Source organism: Camponotus vicinus, unplaced genomic scaffold, assembly GCF_025532165.1.
Source record: "Camponotus vicinus isolate PSW18456_S1 unplaced genomic scaffold, iyCamVici1.0 SCAF_14, whole genome shotgun sequence".
NCBI lineage: Eukaryota > Metazoa > Arthropoda > Insecta > Hymenoptera > Formicidae > Camponotus > Camponotus vicinus.
The window spans coordinates 245373-260409 of NW_028141950.1; the positions used below are offsets into that span (position 1 = coordinate 245373).

Genomic DNA, 15037 nt, shown 5'->3' on the forward strand with positions numbered 1-15037 from the left:
TTAATACTTTAATAGAGAAATATATGCATGGAATATAAAACGGGACCTCTCTCTCGCGCCCAGTAGCGTACGAGAGATTAAATTCCTCGCTGGTTGACCGAAATGAAAAATGCTAATCGAGGTGGAAAGCTTCGTTTTGTAATTTATACACATTTCATTATCGATGAAATAATTGTATAAATTATAAACCTTGCGGATTCTAAGCTCGTAAGCGTTTGATAAACTTCATCCCGACGAAATAAACAAATGATAAAATTGACAGATTAACGTGGCGCATTTTACGTTCTCGTTCTAGTCTAATCCAGGACGTTGACTTTAACCTTAAATATACATGTATCGTATATACGCGCACGATTAAAAAGTCGCGAATATTTTCCGCGCAATTGAAGCGATAGCTCGAGATAGCTTTAAACGCAAATTAATTATCGATTCTTTTCTCATTTTAAAAGGGTTACCGAGATATTTAAAAAGGTTATCCACCGGTTTTACATTCTTCTGCGTTCTAACCAACAATACGTATATCGCGTAGCCGGTTTACTCGCGCGCAAAAAATATTTATCAATCGCACGTAGTTAGACAATTGTAACGAATAGGGAAAGTAGGTAATTTTTAACTAGCAGGGTGCATAAATTGGGATGAGAAAGAGATTGCGCGCCAAAGAGATTGAAATGTTCGACTCGACAAATCAAGCGACTTTTCACTCTTGATTTAAAATCACGTCGCCTTTAAAAAGGATATCGGCAAATTTTAAATGATTGAAATATACCGAGGAGAAACGTCTGCGTCTACGAAATTGTTTGGATCCTATCGAATCGCGAGGCGATGGCGCATCGCATCGCTGCATCGCGCGTAACGAGGTGCAAGGAGCGATCCGTCTCTCTCGACGGGGCAGGGGCCAGCGGGCCGACTCGACTCGAGTTTACTCTGAAAATTTCCTTTACCTCGCTCTCGCGCTCATCGCGAGCCACGGCCACGGCGACGGCGTTGACTGGGACGAGACTGCGACGAGACCGAGACGCGCGTCTCGATGAATCTCGGTCTCGGGGAATCGGTCCGCATCCACATCGGCGACGGCGACGGTGACGGGAGCCAAGGCGGCGAGGGCAGGCGACGTCTCTCACGCATCTCTCGACGCATATATATACACGTATATACATACATATATATATATATATATATATATATATATATATATATATATATGTATGTATGTATATATATATATATATATATATATCCTACATCTATCGGGCACTCGTCGTCAGGTCGCCGCTCTCCGACGAGAGATCACTGCCCTCACACACACCCGACACGACGACTCGACTCGACTCGACTCGATTCGATTCAACTCGACGAGACCGGGCTCCGGGCTCCGGGCTTTCTCTCGTTCGTTGGCGCGGACCAGTCGGCCAGTAACGTATCGCGAAACGACCGAGCCACCGCTAACCGGATCGCTAACCGATTCGCGCGCTCGACGCACGACGCACGACACGCGTCGTAATCGCTCCGCCGGCCAAACGTGACGGGCTACGCGCGATTTCCGGCCTATTACGAGCACTTGGCGACAAAGAGGACGGCGCGGAACAACGGACGGACGAGACGACGGACCGGGTTCAACCGAGACGTCGACTCTCTTCTCGAAAGGGAGGGAGGGGGGAGGAGGAGAAAAGAGAGAGAGAGAGAGAGAGAGAGCAACGCGCGATGCAGTCGGAGGAAAAAAAGAGAGAGAGAGAGAGAGAGAGAGAGGGCAATTTTTGCAAATCGAGCGAAACGCGGGCGAGACTCTTCACTCTCGAGGCGTAGCACGCGTGTCGCGCGGAGAAGCGAACGCGGCGAGACGACACGACGAACGCACACGAGACTTTTCGCGGGTGGTCGTGACCCTCTGGTGGCGGCCGGCGAGACGACCTTACTCGACGACGCGACGTGACACGACGTACGGGACGGGACGAGACGGGATGGACGCGCAGCGGCGGCCAGCGACGGCGACGGTGGCGGTGGCGGCGGTGGTGGCGGTAGACGCGGTACATCGACTCTGACCGCCGCCGCCGACTACCCGCCTCCTCCTCGCGTAACATGTCTGTCTCTCCGCGTATGCATATTGCACGCGTGCGCGTACATTTATCGCAATTTTGTCGGTTTACCGCCAATCGCTCGCTTCCTCCTCGACCACCTTCTAGACGAAGTTGTTTCGAGGAAAGAGAAAAGAGGAAACGAGTAAAGAAAATTCCAGCGAAAATATCGAGAGAGAACGGAACGAAATACGACGCGAAAACCGATGGATTTTTAAAGTCGCGTCTTTCCGCGCGGACGTGTAGGTTCTGCTCGTATATAGGTCGACGTCTCGCTAAAAGGACGCCGGCGCCATCTATGCGAGAAGGCGGGAACGCGTTTTTGCAAATCGATCGCGCCGCACGTGTCTCGTGCTCCGAATACGTCAAGGTTGGCGACCGCGATCGGTACGAGGAATCTTGCTAAATAACGCTTCAGTCTCGCACCCATTTCCATCCGATCAAAATACAATATTCTCTCTTGTTTCATCTCTCGAAAATTTATACAATATATTCTCCTTTCCCCGTAATCTACCATTTTTATTAGCATATATAATATGTATGTATAATATATATATTTGTCAATTATCGAATATATTATTTTATTTTCTCTCTTCCCATAAATTATAATAAATAACTCTCGTGTGACTCGTGATTATATTAAATAAAATATTTTACAAAAGTAAATAGCCATATGTCGCGCCACAATGTGTTTAATGAAGAGTGGGAGATGTATTTTATGTATATATGTATATATATATATCTCGTCTATTCCAAAGTAATTAGACATCCGAAGCACTATGCGTAGTATGCGTGTATGTGTACAATCTTTGGCGACTTGTATCGTCGTACCTCTTCATTCTCTTCCAAACAATCGAAACAGTGCTTTATAGTCCTGCGCGTGCGATTAAAGTAAGAAATAAAAATGTATCGCCCTATTTCACAAACATGATTGCAATATAAATTATCTCGCAAAACATAGTATTTGCTAGTAAAAAAGAAATAAATAATTTCATACGGATTAAACTTGATATGCGGAAATCATTTCCCGTGTCAAGTGCGTATAAAGTATGTATAATCATTAATTATATATCCAATTATCGATCGCGTAATCTTGCATCTTCATATAAAGGGACATTGTACCGTGTGTTATACCCAGAAACGTATCGCAGGAAGAGACGCGATTCTTTCATCGCCAACAAGGTCGCGATCAACTTTGTTACCCGTCCTCCGTTTCAATGTTTAGTCGCTTTTCGATATATCGCAAGACAGAGTTTCTTTAATAGGCTGTTGAGGCTGAGTTGAGGTATCGAGAGAGGCAAGATGGTTGTGTTTAGCTCTCTAACGTGGCGTAAGGTTACAAGTGAGAACTATGAGGCTGTTGTTCGTAAAACAGTACATAGGCTTCACTGGAAACGACCGATCGTGACGACACGACAGACACTCGGCTGTCGTTGTACTCGTGCCATTCTCCCGAGTACGGATGCTTACAGTACGCGGTATAATGACCAGAGTACGTCGTACCCGAATGATTCGCTACTCCATACAGATTGTATGTACAGCCCGGAACTCTCGGGGCGGCAAAGGCACTGAGATCTAAACCCGTCAACGGAAAGTCCACCATCACGTTCAGCTTGCCGCGGAAACGTTCCATCGGAGAGAAACGTTTTAAATCTAACGGATAGAGTATTAAGGAAAATATCCTTTTATACAAACTAAATTTGTTTGCTCGCTCTTCTCTTTCATTGAAATTTGTCAATTATATAACTATCGAAGCCATCGATATCAATTTGAAAAAAGGATACGAATTACCAAAATTTTTGGGAATTTTTGTATGCTGAAGCTCTTGGTACACTTTCTCCTCATTTGACATTTGGAACATGTTGGTTTTTCGTCGCCGTCCAACACCTCCTCTCGAGTGAAATGCTCCAAACATTGACTCAGCTTCACCGTACCACTCCTGCCTGGTATCGGCAAACTTAAATCCCAGAACGGGTCGAGCGTGACCGACACGTGATCGCAAGAGGTGCAACGTAAAGACGAACGTAATTGCCCGACGAAAACATCGACTATCATACTGTCTTCGCTGCGAAGATAACGTTTCCAACTCTCTACCGCTTTTTGCATGTCCCTAAGTGAAATAATAATTTAGTTGCCTTGTTGTAAATCAAACATTTATATATACGCTTTTAAAAATACAATCTACACTTACGTATAACTATCGGGTATATCTCCATGTATGGGTGGTAGCTTTGTGGTGACTCTGTTGACATCTTCGTGCAAACCCTCCAACAAGTATCTGAGAAATTCTTGAGCGTCCTGTTGACTGTAACCCATAAAACGTGGCGCGAATCTCTGTATCTGAGACTTGAGCGCGGTCGTGTTTACCACGTGATCACCGCCCACCTCCCACAATTCGTGGATTACTTGGCTGAAGGCTTTGATCAGAGCGCCTTTCATGCTGGACGTGGTAGTATTTATGTCGGCCAGATATTGTTCGTTTAGCAAATACTCCAACAGAGGTCTCGTGTTGCTCAAGCACTGAATCACGCTGTTCATGAAACACTAAAACGATATGTGCATCAAGTAACTATATATAATAGTGGCCAAGGTGAAAGAAACCATATATTTCGTTAAGATATACTCACTGTATTTCCAATATTCCGTAAGCCGTTTAGACCACATCGTTCATCGCGCGAAATTTGCAGACGATTACGTGTTGATCTATTTGTCGGATTTCCTTCCTAGAAAATTATTAAATCACCGTTATTTATTTACGCGAGTAAATTGCTCTATAATTATTGTTAATTAAACGAGGACGCACAGTCTATAGATTGTTGTAAATATCGTCGTCTTGAGAGGTTGTCATTTTTTCTACAAGTATCTAAAACCTTCATTGATTCTAATCGATGAAATATTGCTCGATAAGAGAAGGCTTAAGCGGGATAGCAAACAAATTTACGTTACAGAAACATAAAGTCCAAACGCGCAAATTAGATTTGTCACATCTTGTTGTTAGGCACACGTACAGATATGTGAACGTTGCTATATTGATTAAAATACACATTTATTAAAATACATTTACAAACGGGATAGAGAAAAATGTTAACATGATGTGTCTTTAGTTTATAAAAAATAAAAGCGATCGATTCAGTCGGTAGTATGCGGAAAAACTGATAAATGACAAATATTTTCGCAATCCCTCGAGTACTCACCTGTGAATGTGAGACAAATGAAGAAGATTGAACGGTATGCGAAATGGAGCGGAGCGGAATTATCGCCGAATTATCGACGCGTGTCGAATTAATTCTAGTCGAAATACGTTTATAGGATATCAAAGGTGTCGCGATGCCGAGGAAAAAGGCATAAGCGGACACGAGGCTTATCGCTGTCCACAGACACCACAAAGCCCATCCTATTGCTTGGGTGTGAGCCAGTTTACACGATTGGTCACTCAATTTCCAAGTAATAGTATTTCGAAGAATAGTATTTCTCACAATTATACGATTAAAATGTTTTTCTTTGCGTTGCACGCAATGCGTCGCGCGTGCATTCGAATAAACGAAAAAAGATTCATTCCCGTCACGCCTGTCAATGTATGTTAATCATAAACGTTACTTAACGACCATGGTATCTTGTAATATCATTTTCGTGCGACGAAAATTATTACATTTTTTTTCACAAACGTCATTTTGTTATTTAAACACAATGGAAACTTGGAGTGTCGATACTCTTTTACAAATGCATTAAACAACTCGCGTAAACTCTATAACCGAGACAATTGCAAACAATTTATGAGCCAAAGACGCAATTGATGTATATATGATCGCTTCACTTTATTCGCTTTACGATCGCGATTATTACTATTGATACATTCTTGATTATGTGAAAGATGCCTTTTTCCTCTTTGCGTGAGCAAATGTACCAACTCTGGAAAGACAAGTCGATCGTAGATTACCGCGAAATACTGTAGTACGAGTCCTCCATCTCCCGAGGAACTCGAGAAGAAGAGAGAAAGAGCTCTAAGCTATTAATAAAACGCAGCGACGCTTGCGATTAACTTTGAAGAGACTCTAGTTGGAAAGACGGCGAGAGGGCAAAGAGATTTCGTAATAGAGATGGGCGGGAAGTAAACGAATCGCGTGTGGCGGCGTAATTCTTTTCCCTTGACATGTGTCGAGGCACGAAATCCGTTTACGTATCGAGGAAGAAAATCCTTGCAATAGAATTTTTCTTTGGATTATTGACAAAAATATAAATATTTTATATCGCGAATCACGACTTTCAATACATTTTTGCGAGAATTATTAACGCGATTCCAGCATGTACATGTCTTACATAAATGTGCAAGCATCTTGATCTTCATGTATTATACTCACGCTTTTGCCTACTACCGATTCTCGCAAGATCCAATCTCGTGTAATTATCAATTCAACATTTTGAAAACATTAGAGCACGATACAACATCGACGGAATTCGCGGAAATTAATATAAAGTATATACGTACAAAAATATAAATATATATAATCTACCCTGCACCAGGCCGAAACGTATCGTTTACAAACGCACTCACGTATTGCTCGTTGACACTGCGATAAATACTCTGATGCGCCGTGGATGGATTTGTCGGTGAGGATGTCTGGTGGCCGGTATTGGAGAAGAGAGCAGACTGATCGGTTCTCCTCGACGTCGAAGGAACGGATGGATCGTCCCCGTGCGTAACGGATGGTCTGCCGGCTACGCTGTCTATCGGCGGCGCTCCGCCAAAAGCATCCGAGCCATCGTTCCTTTCCTTCTCGCCATCTTCGGAAATATCTCGGTCGTTGATGCAATTATTTTGCAGAAACGTGACGATCGACGGAATATTGTCGGCACCGCGCGTTACCTTGTTGCTCGTCGCGATCTCGTCTTCTTCCTCCCCTTGTGTCACCTTGTTCCGAGCGTTGTTATTGATCAGCAGTTCGTTACGAGTATTAGTCGCGTGGTTAGTTAACAGGTCAAGGCTACTAACATCACTAATCAAACCACTACCACTACCACCAGCGGGGGTGGCGGGAGAAAGAAGATTATGCTTAGCGGGCGAGACCTCGTCCGGTCGGTGGTGGCGCTGTTGATGGAAGCGATGATTGTTGAGATTATCGTCGTCGTTGTTATCGTCATCGTTGTCCCCGTCCTCGTCGTTGTCGTCGTTGTCGTTGTTGTTTACGCCGTATCCGCACGCGATATCCTCGTCGTTGCTGTCCTGCCGGGTGTTGCCAATGTTGCCGTTGTTGTTGTGCCGATCGTCGTTAATGTCTTTGGTACCGTCGTCGTGGTCGTCGTCGTCAGCGTCGTCGTCGTCGTTTAGCTTACGCGTAATATGATCGTCGTCGATAATGTTTGTTACCTCGGCAAGAGACGCGGCGCTGTCCGCGCGTGCATGCCCGGCAGCTATGGTGAGCACCGTGCTGTTTGTAGGTATCGGTCTTCTCTTGTTAGATTTTGACCATAGACCGACCGCGCCGGTAGTGGTGGTGGCGGCGGCGGCGGCGGCGACGGCGGCCGACGAGGAGGAGGACGACGAGGAGAGCGAAGACTCTGGACGTAGATCTCTGCGCTCCGCTTCGCGCTCGTCGCCGCCAAACAACTCGTTTAGAGACGACGACGTCGAACGATGCCTCCAGTGATGCGTGCTGCCGCTACTCGCTTGTTGCTGACGTTGAATATTCGGCACGTAACCGGCTGGCGAATACCTGCTGATAATGTCGGCGGCCGCATCGACGTTGTCGATCTTGCGCTCTCTCGAGGACGATGAGGTCGAGACGCTCGACGTCGAAGAGTATCTGCCGCTGCTGGTGCCGTTGACGGTGCTCGTCGCAACACCGCCACCCGTTTCGCCGTAGGACGACGATGAGACTGATCTGCAAAATTCATCCAAGACGTATGTAAGAATATTGCGGTCATCGTGTTTCTCATCAAACTGGGCCTGCGGCCAAGGGCTTCGTCTACTCTCCTACACTCTCCGCAATTGCGTTGTGCAATGTGCGCGAGTGTAGAGTATAGACGTCTCGTATTTATTGGCGAAGAGAGAGAGAGAAAGAGACTGACACGCGCATGTTTGAAATCCAAACGTTTCCGCTAAACGAAACTATTCTACTTTGTCGATATCAAAGTTGTTTAATCAGACTCGCGCGATATCGTTTACAAAAATGCGACAGTCTCGGGATAATTCAATTCGACAACTCGAAAGAAAACTCGGTGCAAAAATATTTTTCAAAAAGCACACATATACACAAATATTGCACAAAATCTTGGTAAGGTCAAGGTCTACGATTACATTTCATGGCGCGAATGTGCTTATTTAAAATCGATAAATATGGCCACGCGCTCCCTCGATAATAGCCGCGAATACTGCTTTATAGCGGTTGCTTTTCATTTCGTAAAGGGATAAAGTTATCCGATTCGGAATAACAAGTAGCAAACATAGCGCGCGCGACCCATTTACGATTGACCTAGACCTTTACTGTCGGTTCACATGTATGAATGGGAATATATCTCTCACCGTCTTTGTAATTGAATTATAATAACGCGAATAAAAGCAAGTGGCTAAATTTTAATGTACAAGATTTAGGCTAAATTTTAATGTACAAGACTTGATAAATAACTATACTACCATCATCAAAAAATATAATTATGTATTATTAAAAGAATAAAACGATATTCAATTTATCGTATAGAATTTTAAAGTTATTTCTCTCACTCTCTCTCTCTCTTTTGAATTATAAAGGTGCAAACAACTTGATATCGGTTAGTATTATATGGCTGTTGTGTAGACATGTCAACTATCGATTCCATCTGCATCGTGAGACAAATGAAATGTTTCGTGTTTCAATCCTCTAAAGCCTATGTCGGAGATTGCTCACCTTGCAGGTGAGCAGTTGGACCGACTGTACTCCGACGAATAGTTCCTGCGGATGCTCGTGCCGACGATAGAAACCGACGAATAGAAGCTGCAGAGTCGATCGATTATGTAAACACATTTTGTCACATTTTAATTTAACATTTTGCGAGACAGCGCGTCGATTCGCTATTGGTTTTATTAACATTACTACAGATTATTTCTATACGTAATTGCAAGATTCTCGACTTGGAATTTCCATCTATTCAACTGACAATGAGTCTACTTAAACTCGTGCGACGAATGCTCTACATCCACGTGGCTGAATGAAACGTATTCTTTTTAATTTAGCACAAAGAGTCTGTCTATTTTGTTCAATTGTCCACTTTAGACAAAAGTCAAAAGGCAAGAATCATGTGCATTTCATTGAAATGTCCAGTATTACCTATTCAAATTCTCAAGGATGGTATTATTTTACAAAGAGATCAAACGGGATGCTAGCATACGTTAACGCCAAAGTCTATCGCCTCGCAGTTTCTTAGCATATTCCGCTCTAGCCCTATACTCGAGATGTACCCGAGATGCGTACCAACCTTGACGGGGGGCAATAGGATCGCCTGTACTCCGAGGAGCTGTAGCTGGAGTGCAGACCCGCCGAGGACGGCGAGTAGAAGCTGGTGGTGGGTCGGTCGAGGAGCGAGGAGGTGCCGGCAACGGAGGGGCGGTAGGTATTGAACTTGGATGTCGCGCCGCCGATACCGGACGAGGCGGTACCGCCGCTACCGGTCCCGCTCGAGTATCTCCGGTTGGGCGAATGCGGCATTGGACTCGTGCTGTACGACACCGCTACGGCGCCCGTCTGCCCGCTGCGATGATACGACATTGCGCGTCCCGACTCGCCAATCTCCTCCTCGAGCTTCTTCGTCGAGTGCCTGAAATTCATTTTACTGCACACTATTCTCACGCCAACTCTAAAAAATAAAGCGTAATATTTTAATTAACAGAATATTACAAAGGTAAAAAAAATACGTCAAGTACATAAAAAATATTCTACCTTGTATGCATCTTTAATAAAAAAATTCCTTAAAAATAATTTTTTACAGTAATTTTCCCTCAAAAAATCATTTTCCTAAAAAAACAAAACCTCAACAAATAATTTTCATAAAAAAATATTAAAAAATAAAATATCAAAACTAAATATGAAATCAATAATTACTATTAGCCAAGTACTTAAGAGCAATTTGTATATTTTATTAATAGAATATCACGGATTTCAACGTCGGCATTTTTTTTTCTCCCGACACACGTGCACACGCACACACAGCGTTTCGAGGATCGAATGTTCCGAGAGGACGCGCCGTCTCTCGTTTCTCTCGGGAGAGCTTTGATCCAAAGTGAATTTGATAATCGCTCAAAGCGTACGTGTGTCGGAAACTCTACCCGCGCGCGCGTACAAGTAATAATTGGGCTCCATACTCGGTCTTCGCATGGCACATTTGACACATTATATAATTATAGGCGGCAAAGGAGAAGGATCATCGTCGTCTTGGCGCGCGACACGACAAATTCGTTCGACCTCGTCTCGCCTCATCTTTTCTACCAAAAACTGTGAAAAATCGCTATAGCGAAGAACGATCCGTTGTCACAGCTGATTGCGTTGAAGCTCGACAACGTGTATTCGGATTTGCGATTCGCCAGGACACGAGTTATATTTGTCGATTGCAAAAAAGCTGCGAGGAGATTTTCGTTTGTAATAATAGAGCGACGACACTCGTTCGCTAACGCTGTCGTTATATCTGTCGTTTCTATAAATAATCGTCGTAATGGTCGAGGAAATGGAAGAAAACGGAAAAGTGGCCGGCGTCGATAGATCGCGGATTCGACGCCGAGAATTTTTCCCGTGCGATTTTTGGCAACCGTCCCACTTTTCATCAGAATCCGATGCGTAGTAGAAGGCCGGAATCCAATATAAACCGTGTCGTTTCGGATTTTGTTACAAAGCTACGCGGCGCGCGTGCACGTAAAGTCTTACTTTGCTCAAGAATGCCACGATTTTGCGCTCGAATTTCCGTTAAAAATCAAAATAACCTCGACGCGCGTAAACGATTCGCGATGCGTAAAATAACGTAACAATCGTCGAATCATTCAAAACGATATTCATTTGCGATATCTCTAGATATCTCGTTGACTTTCGATATCTCTTACGGCGATATAGGCGCGATTTTTCAGTAAATCGAATGAAATTTGTCGAGAGCTCGATGACGTATATCGTAGGAAAAAAAGTCCGAGTCGAAGCGAATCGAACAACAGCGCCGAAATCTAAAAAACTCGTCGACGAAGAAACGATAGACGCTCGTGTTTATATAAATGTAAAACAGATTATTGCGCAACCGTAATTTTTGCGGCAAATTACATACTTTGCCGCATACTCGTCAGGACGAGTGTGTTTCCAACAACGGTAGAATCGATATCATTACATGATAGTATAAAGGATAATCGAATAAAAATGATGCAATCGAAAAATTTCACGATATTAACTCGTTATATAATAGAATACGGTATGCGATATTAATTAAATTTTATTTTAATCGCCAATATGTAATTAATAATACATTGTGTTTTAACAGACAAGTAAACCGAAGGTTTATTTATATTTCAATCGCGATAAACACTCTCGAAGATCCTTTGAACTACTTACGATAATAATTATAGAATCGAGATAATGTCCCTGACGAGCAACGCGCGACGATTCGCGTTCGTCTAACCTATCATTATTGTATTAGATTAGTACATAGTATACGCTATATATTTAGGTAAATGTGCAGTATAACGCCCCCGCCTCCGATTTTTCTGAAACTGTAAATTTGTTCATTTTAATGTTTAAAATATATCCTGAGTATATCCAAAGTAAGAATTAAAAAGGTAGATTTTGAATCCCACTGTATTCTCTGCTATATTAATTATTTGTGTTTTTAACAATAGCAGAAAATATTTGTATTTTTAGGAATTTATTTAGATTAAAAAGCAGAGAATATGTTGTACTGTTATGAATTTATTGAGGTTGGAGGATATAATTCACCAATTATTTTGAAAAATTGTATAACGACATCACAAAACTTTGAAATTAAATAAAAAAAAAAAAAATGAGGCATGAGCGACGATTTCCCTTCTCAGAATATATTTTAAACATTAAAATGAACAAATTGACAAAGTTTCAGAAAAATCGGAGGCGGGGGCGTTATACTGCACATTTACCTATATTTAACAATAGAGACTATTGAGGTAAGTATATTATTTTTCTGTATGGAAATTATTTTTGCATCATTTAATCTATATGTTAATGCAACAACATTAACGTATTAATTAACGAGGAAGGAATGACATTTGCGCGACATCAGCGGATTCTGGAAATAGATTACAATTTGATTAACTTATACAAGACACGTGAATTATGACATAACGCGTGGGTTCCTTTGCTCGGCTCTGCCGTTAATTAATTTGACAGCAATTTATCTTCGGCTGCGTTCGTTTACTTAACCGGCATTTAAGCCGGCGAGGTTAAAAAAAGTGGCACAAGTACCATTCGTAATTAATATACGTATTTAGTCGCGCTTTTTCAAGGATCATCTCGAGTACACACAAATGTCGAATAAAGAGACGAATCATTAAAGATTATCGGCGCGCATCAAGTATCTCTCGAGATTCGACGTTTCTTTAAAAAAAAAAAAAATTATTCGAGCGATAACTCACACGCGCTAAAGACGATTCGCGGGTTATATAATACAGAATTGATAGATATCGGTACACGTATATCGACGACCTTAAGGTTTCATCGAATATGCTAGAGAAGACACCGATCGATATCGCATCTTCCGCCAAAGGCACGAATGCGATGGAATATATATAATATTAAAATATTCGCAAATGTTGCACATGAGCATTTCAACATGTTTACATTTCCTTTTTCTCTCTTTTCGCGAAACATTGCGACAAACGAGACCCGCATCGTCGATTCATCGGCGTCCCGAAATCAGATCGATCAGGATCGTAAAATAAAAATAGCTCCGCGTCAAAATCTCGTCAACTACAATTCAAGTCCACGCGCCCGACAGAGTTTGCGACTGTACATCTTTAGAAGAATATACATGTAATGTAACGTATATAAAATTGTGCAATATTTTATCGTCGAGGCAAGTTATACGTGAAACGAGTCGCGAAATTAGTATACGATACTTTTGCCTCGTAACAAGAGAAATCGCGCCTTGTCATCTTGGAGCAAGTCGGATGCTTCGATATAAAGTGCATAAAAAACGATAGTAGGGATCATCGCGAAAAATGAATATCACGATGAAAAGCACAAGTATTCGCAGCCTCGAAACTCGTATATGAATGTTGGACTAAACTGACTTCAACTCGCGACGTATTACATTGGTTGAGGTTCAACGCGCAACAATAATAAATTGCGAGTAAACGAAAGCGGACTCGTTTAACGAATTCACATTCGCGTCCGCTTTTTTTTTGTGCGCGTGTAATAACGCATGTACACGCAGATTGATTTCTCTCGTTTCGGACGATACTCGCAAAGGGGGGAGTCGCGTCCACGAATATTTTTACACGACGCATCGACGACTGGATAACCTAACTATGGTCAGACTCGAGGCAAGCGTTTACGTGTCCCTCTCTTCCTCGACATTTGATCGCAAGAATTCAGAAATGGGGTAATTACACGTTAACGAGGAATCGTCTCTCGTAAATGCGTCCTGTCAAAGCGCGACACGCTTATGCGGCAAAAGTCGACGAGTGAGGGAAAGAGAAAGCGCGAGAGGGTGGGTGGATGGATGGGGGAGGAGGAAAAAAGTCGATGGAAATACTCACGGCGACGAGAGACAACAAGATGAAGCGCAGGTACGGAAATGGACGCGCGGCCGAAAATACGGAAAGAGAGATTCTCGAAAACCTATAGGAAGCCCGTCGATCGGTTATCGGAAAACTCACCACCCGTGACCGTGACACTTGGCGATCGCTCCCCTCGTTTCGCTCGCGTCACGATTTCCTTCTTCGGAGACGGAGAGGGGGGAGGAAAAAACAAGTCGCGGACAGAGTCGCGCGGCGAAACTAGCTCATCGGGCCATCCTGACGATGACGTCACCGGGAACGAACGGTCCGAATTCCAACGGGCGCAAAACGGTATATCGGGTCGGTAAAACGAGAAGTTGGTGATCGGCGTAACACGCGGCCAATCGCACACCCGTACATACGTACATGTACATGTACGTACGTAGAGGGAAAGGCGATCGATTCGCGTTTAAATTGGCCTCGACGCGTTCCTGCTCTATTACTATATGCGGGCTCGCGTAGCCGTACACGTTCCGATTCGCTCGCGGGTATGCGCGCACGTCTAACGTAATAACGCGACGCCGTTTAGCGTTTCTCACTCGGGGTCGTCTGGCGATTCATCGTTATTTATTACCTTTCGTCAACGCGTCCTCTCTCAGTCCACCCGACACTCGTCGTATCGCGATATCGGCACTAGTGGTACGCCAACAACGTGCGCGCGAACAATATGGCGATACAAGATTGCCGATTTCCGCGTTGACAGTCATCGCATCCTTTGCGGCGCGACGGTGACGGCGCGAGGCGCGACGACGAAGGCGAAGGCGAAGGCGGACGGGACGACGGAGACGACGAGGGCGACGGCAGCGGCAGCGCCGGCGATGACGACGACGACCGCCTTCTGCGCTAGCGCGCGAAAAAGTGCGCCCGACGCGACGCGTTCGCCCGCCAAAATTCTCATCCTTTGGAATTCGAGTCGCGCGTCTCGTCGTTTGTAAACCACAGCTTCGTATTACCTCTGTAGCGCACGTACGGCAAGTTTGTCGGACGGCGCTCCGATTGGCTGTACCGCGGAAACCCTAGAATCTCCCTAGACGGCAAGTTTGTCGGACGGCGCTCCGATTGGCTGTTACCGCGGAAACCCTAGAAACTCCCTAGACGGCAAGTTTGTCGAACGGCGCTCCGATTGGCTGCTACCGCGGAAACCCTAGAAACTCCCTAGACGACAGCCAATCGGAAGAGTTTTCGGGAATCGTCGTTTAAATTGGAAATTCAC

At 44.0% G+C, this 15037-nt stretch overlaps 1 protein-coding gene across 10 annotated transcripts; it reads right to left on the minus strand.

Annotated features, from left to right (window-relative positions):
• Positions 1-2636: 2636 nt before the first annotated feature.
• LOC145965755 (uncharacterized) lies at positions 2637-14673 on the minus strand. 10 transcript variants are annotated; one of them, XM_083089434.1, is made up of 9 exons: positions 9983-10008; positions 9522-9899; positions 8954-9040; positions 7063-7951; positions 6625-6981; positions 4700-4795; positions 4264-4616; positions 3857-4182; positions 2637-3725 (listed from the first exon to the last, which is right to left on the minus strand). In XM_083089434.1, exons 1-9 carry the CDS (start codon positions 9991-9993, stop codon positions 3409-3411), a joined length of 2814 nt encoding a protein of 937 aa, XP_082945560.1. In that variant the 5' UTR covers positions 9994-10008; the 3' UTR covers positions 2637-3408. The 10 variants fall into 10 exon arrangements, with proteins under 10 accessions (XP_082945560.1, XP_082945559.1, XP_082945562.1 ...); XM_083089433.1 differs by lacking the exon at positions 9983-10008 and adding an exon at positions 14399-14673 and having other exon boundaries at positions 6625-7951; XM_083089436.1 differs by lacking the exon at positions 9983-10008 and adding an exon at positions 14399-14672 and having other exon boundaries at positions 6625-7951; positions 9522-9860.
• Positions 14674-15037: the final 364 nt, after the last annotated feature.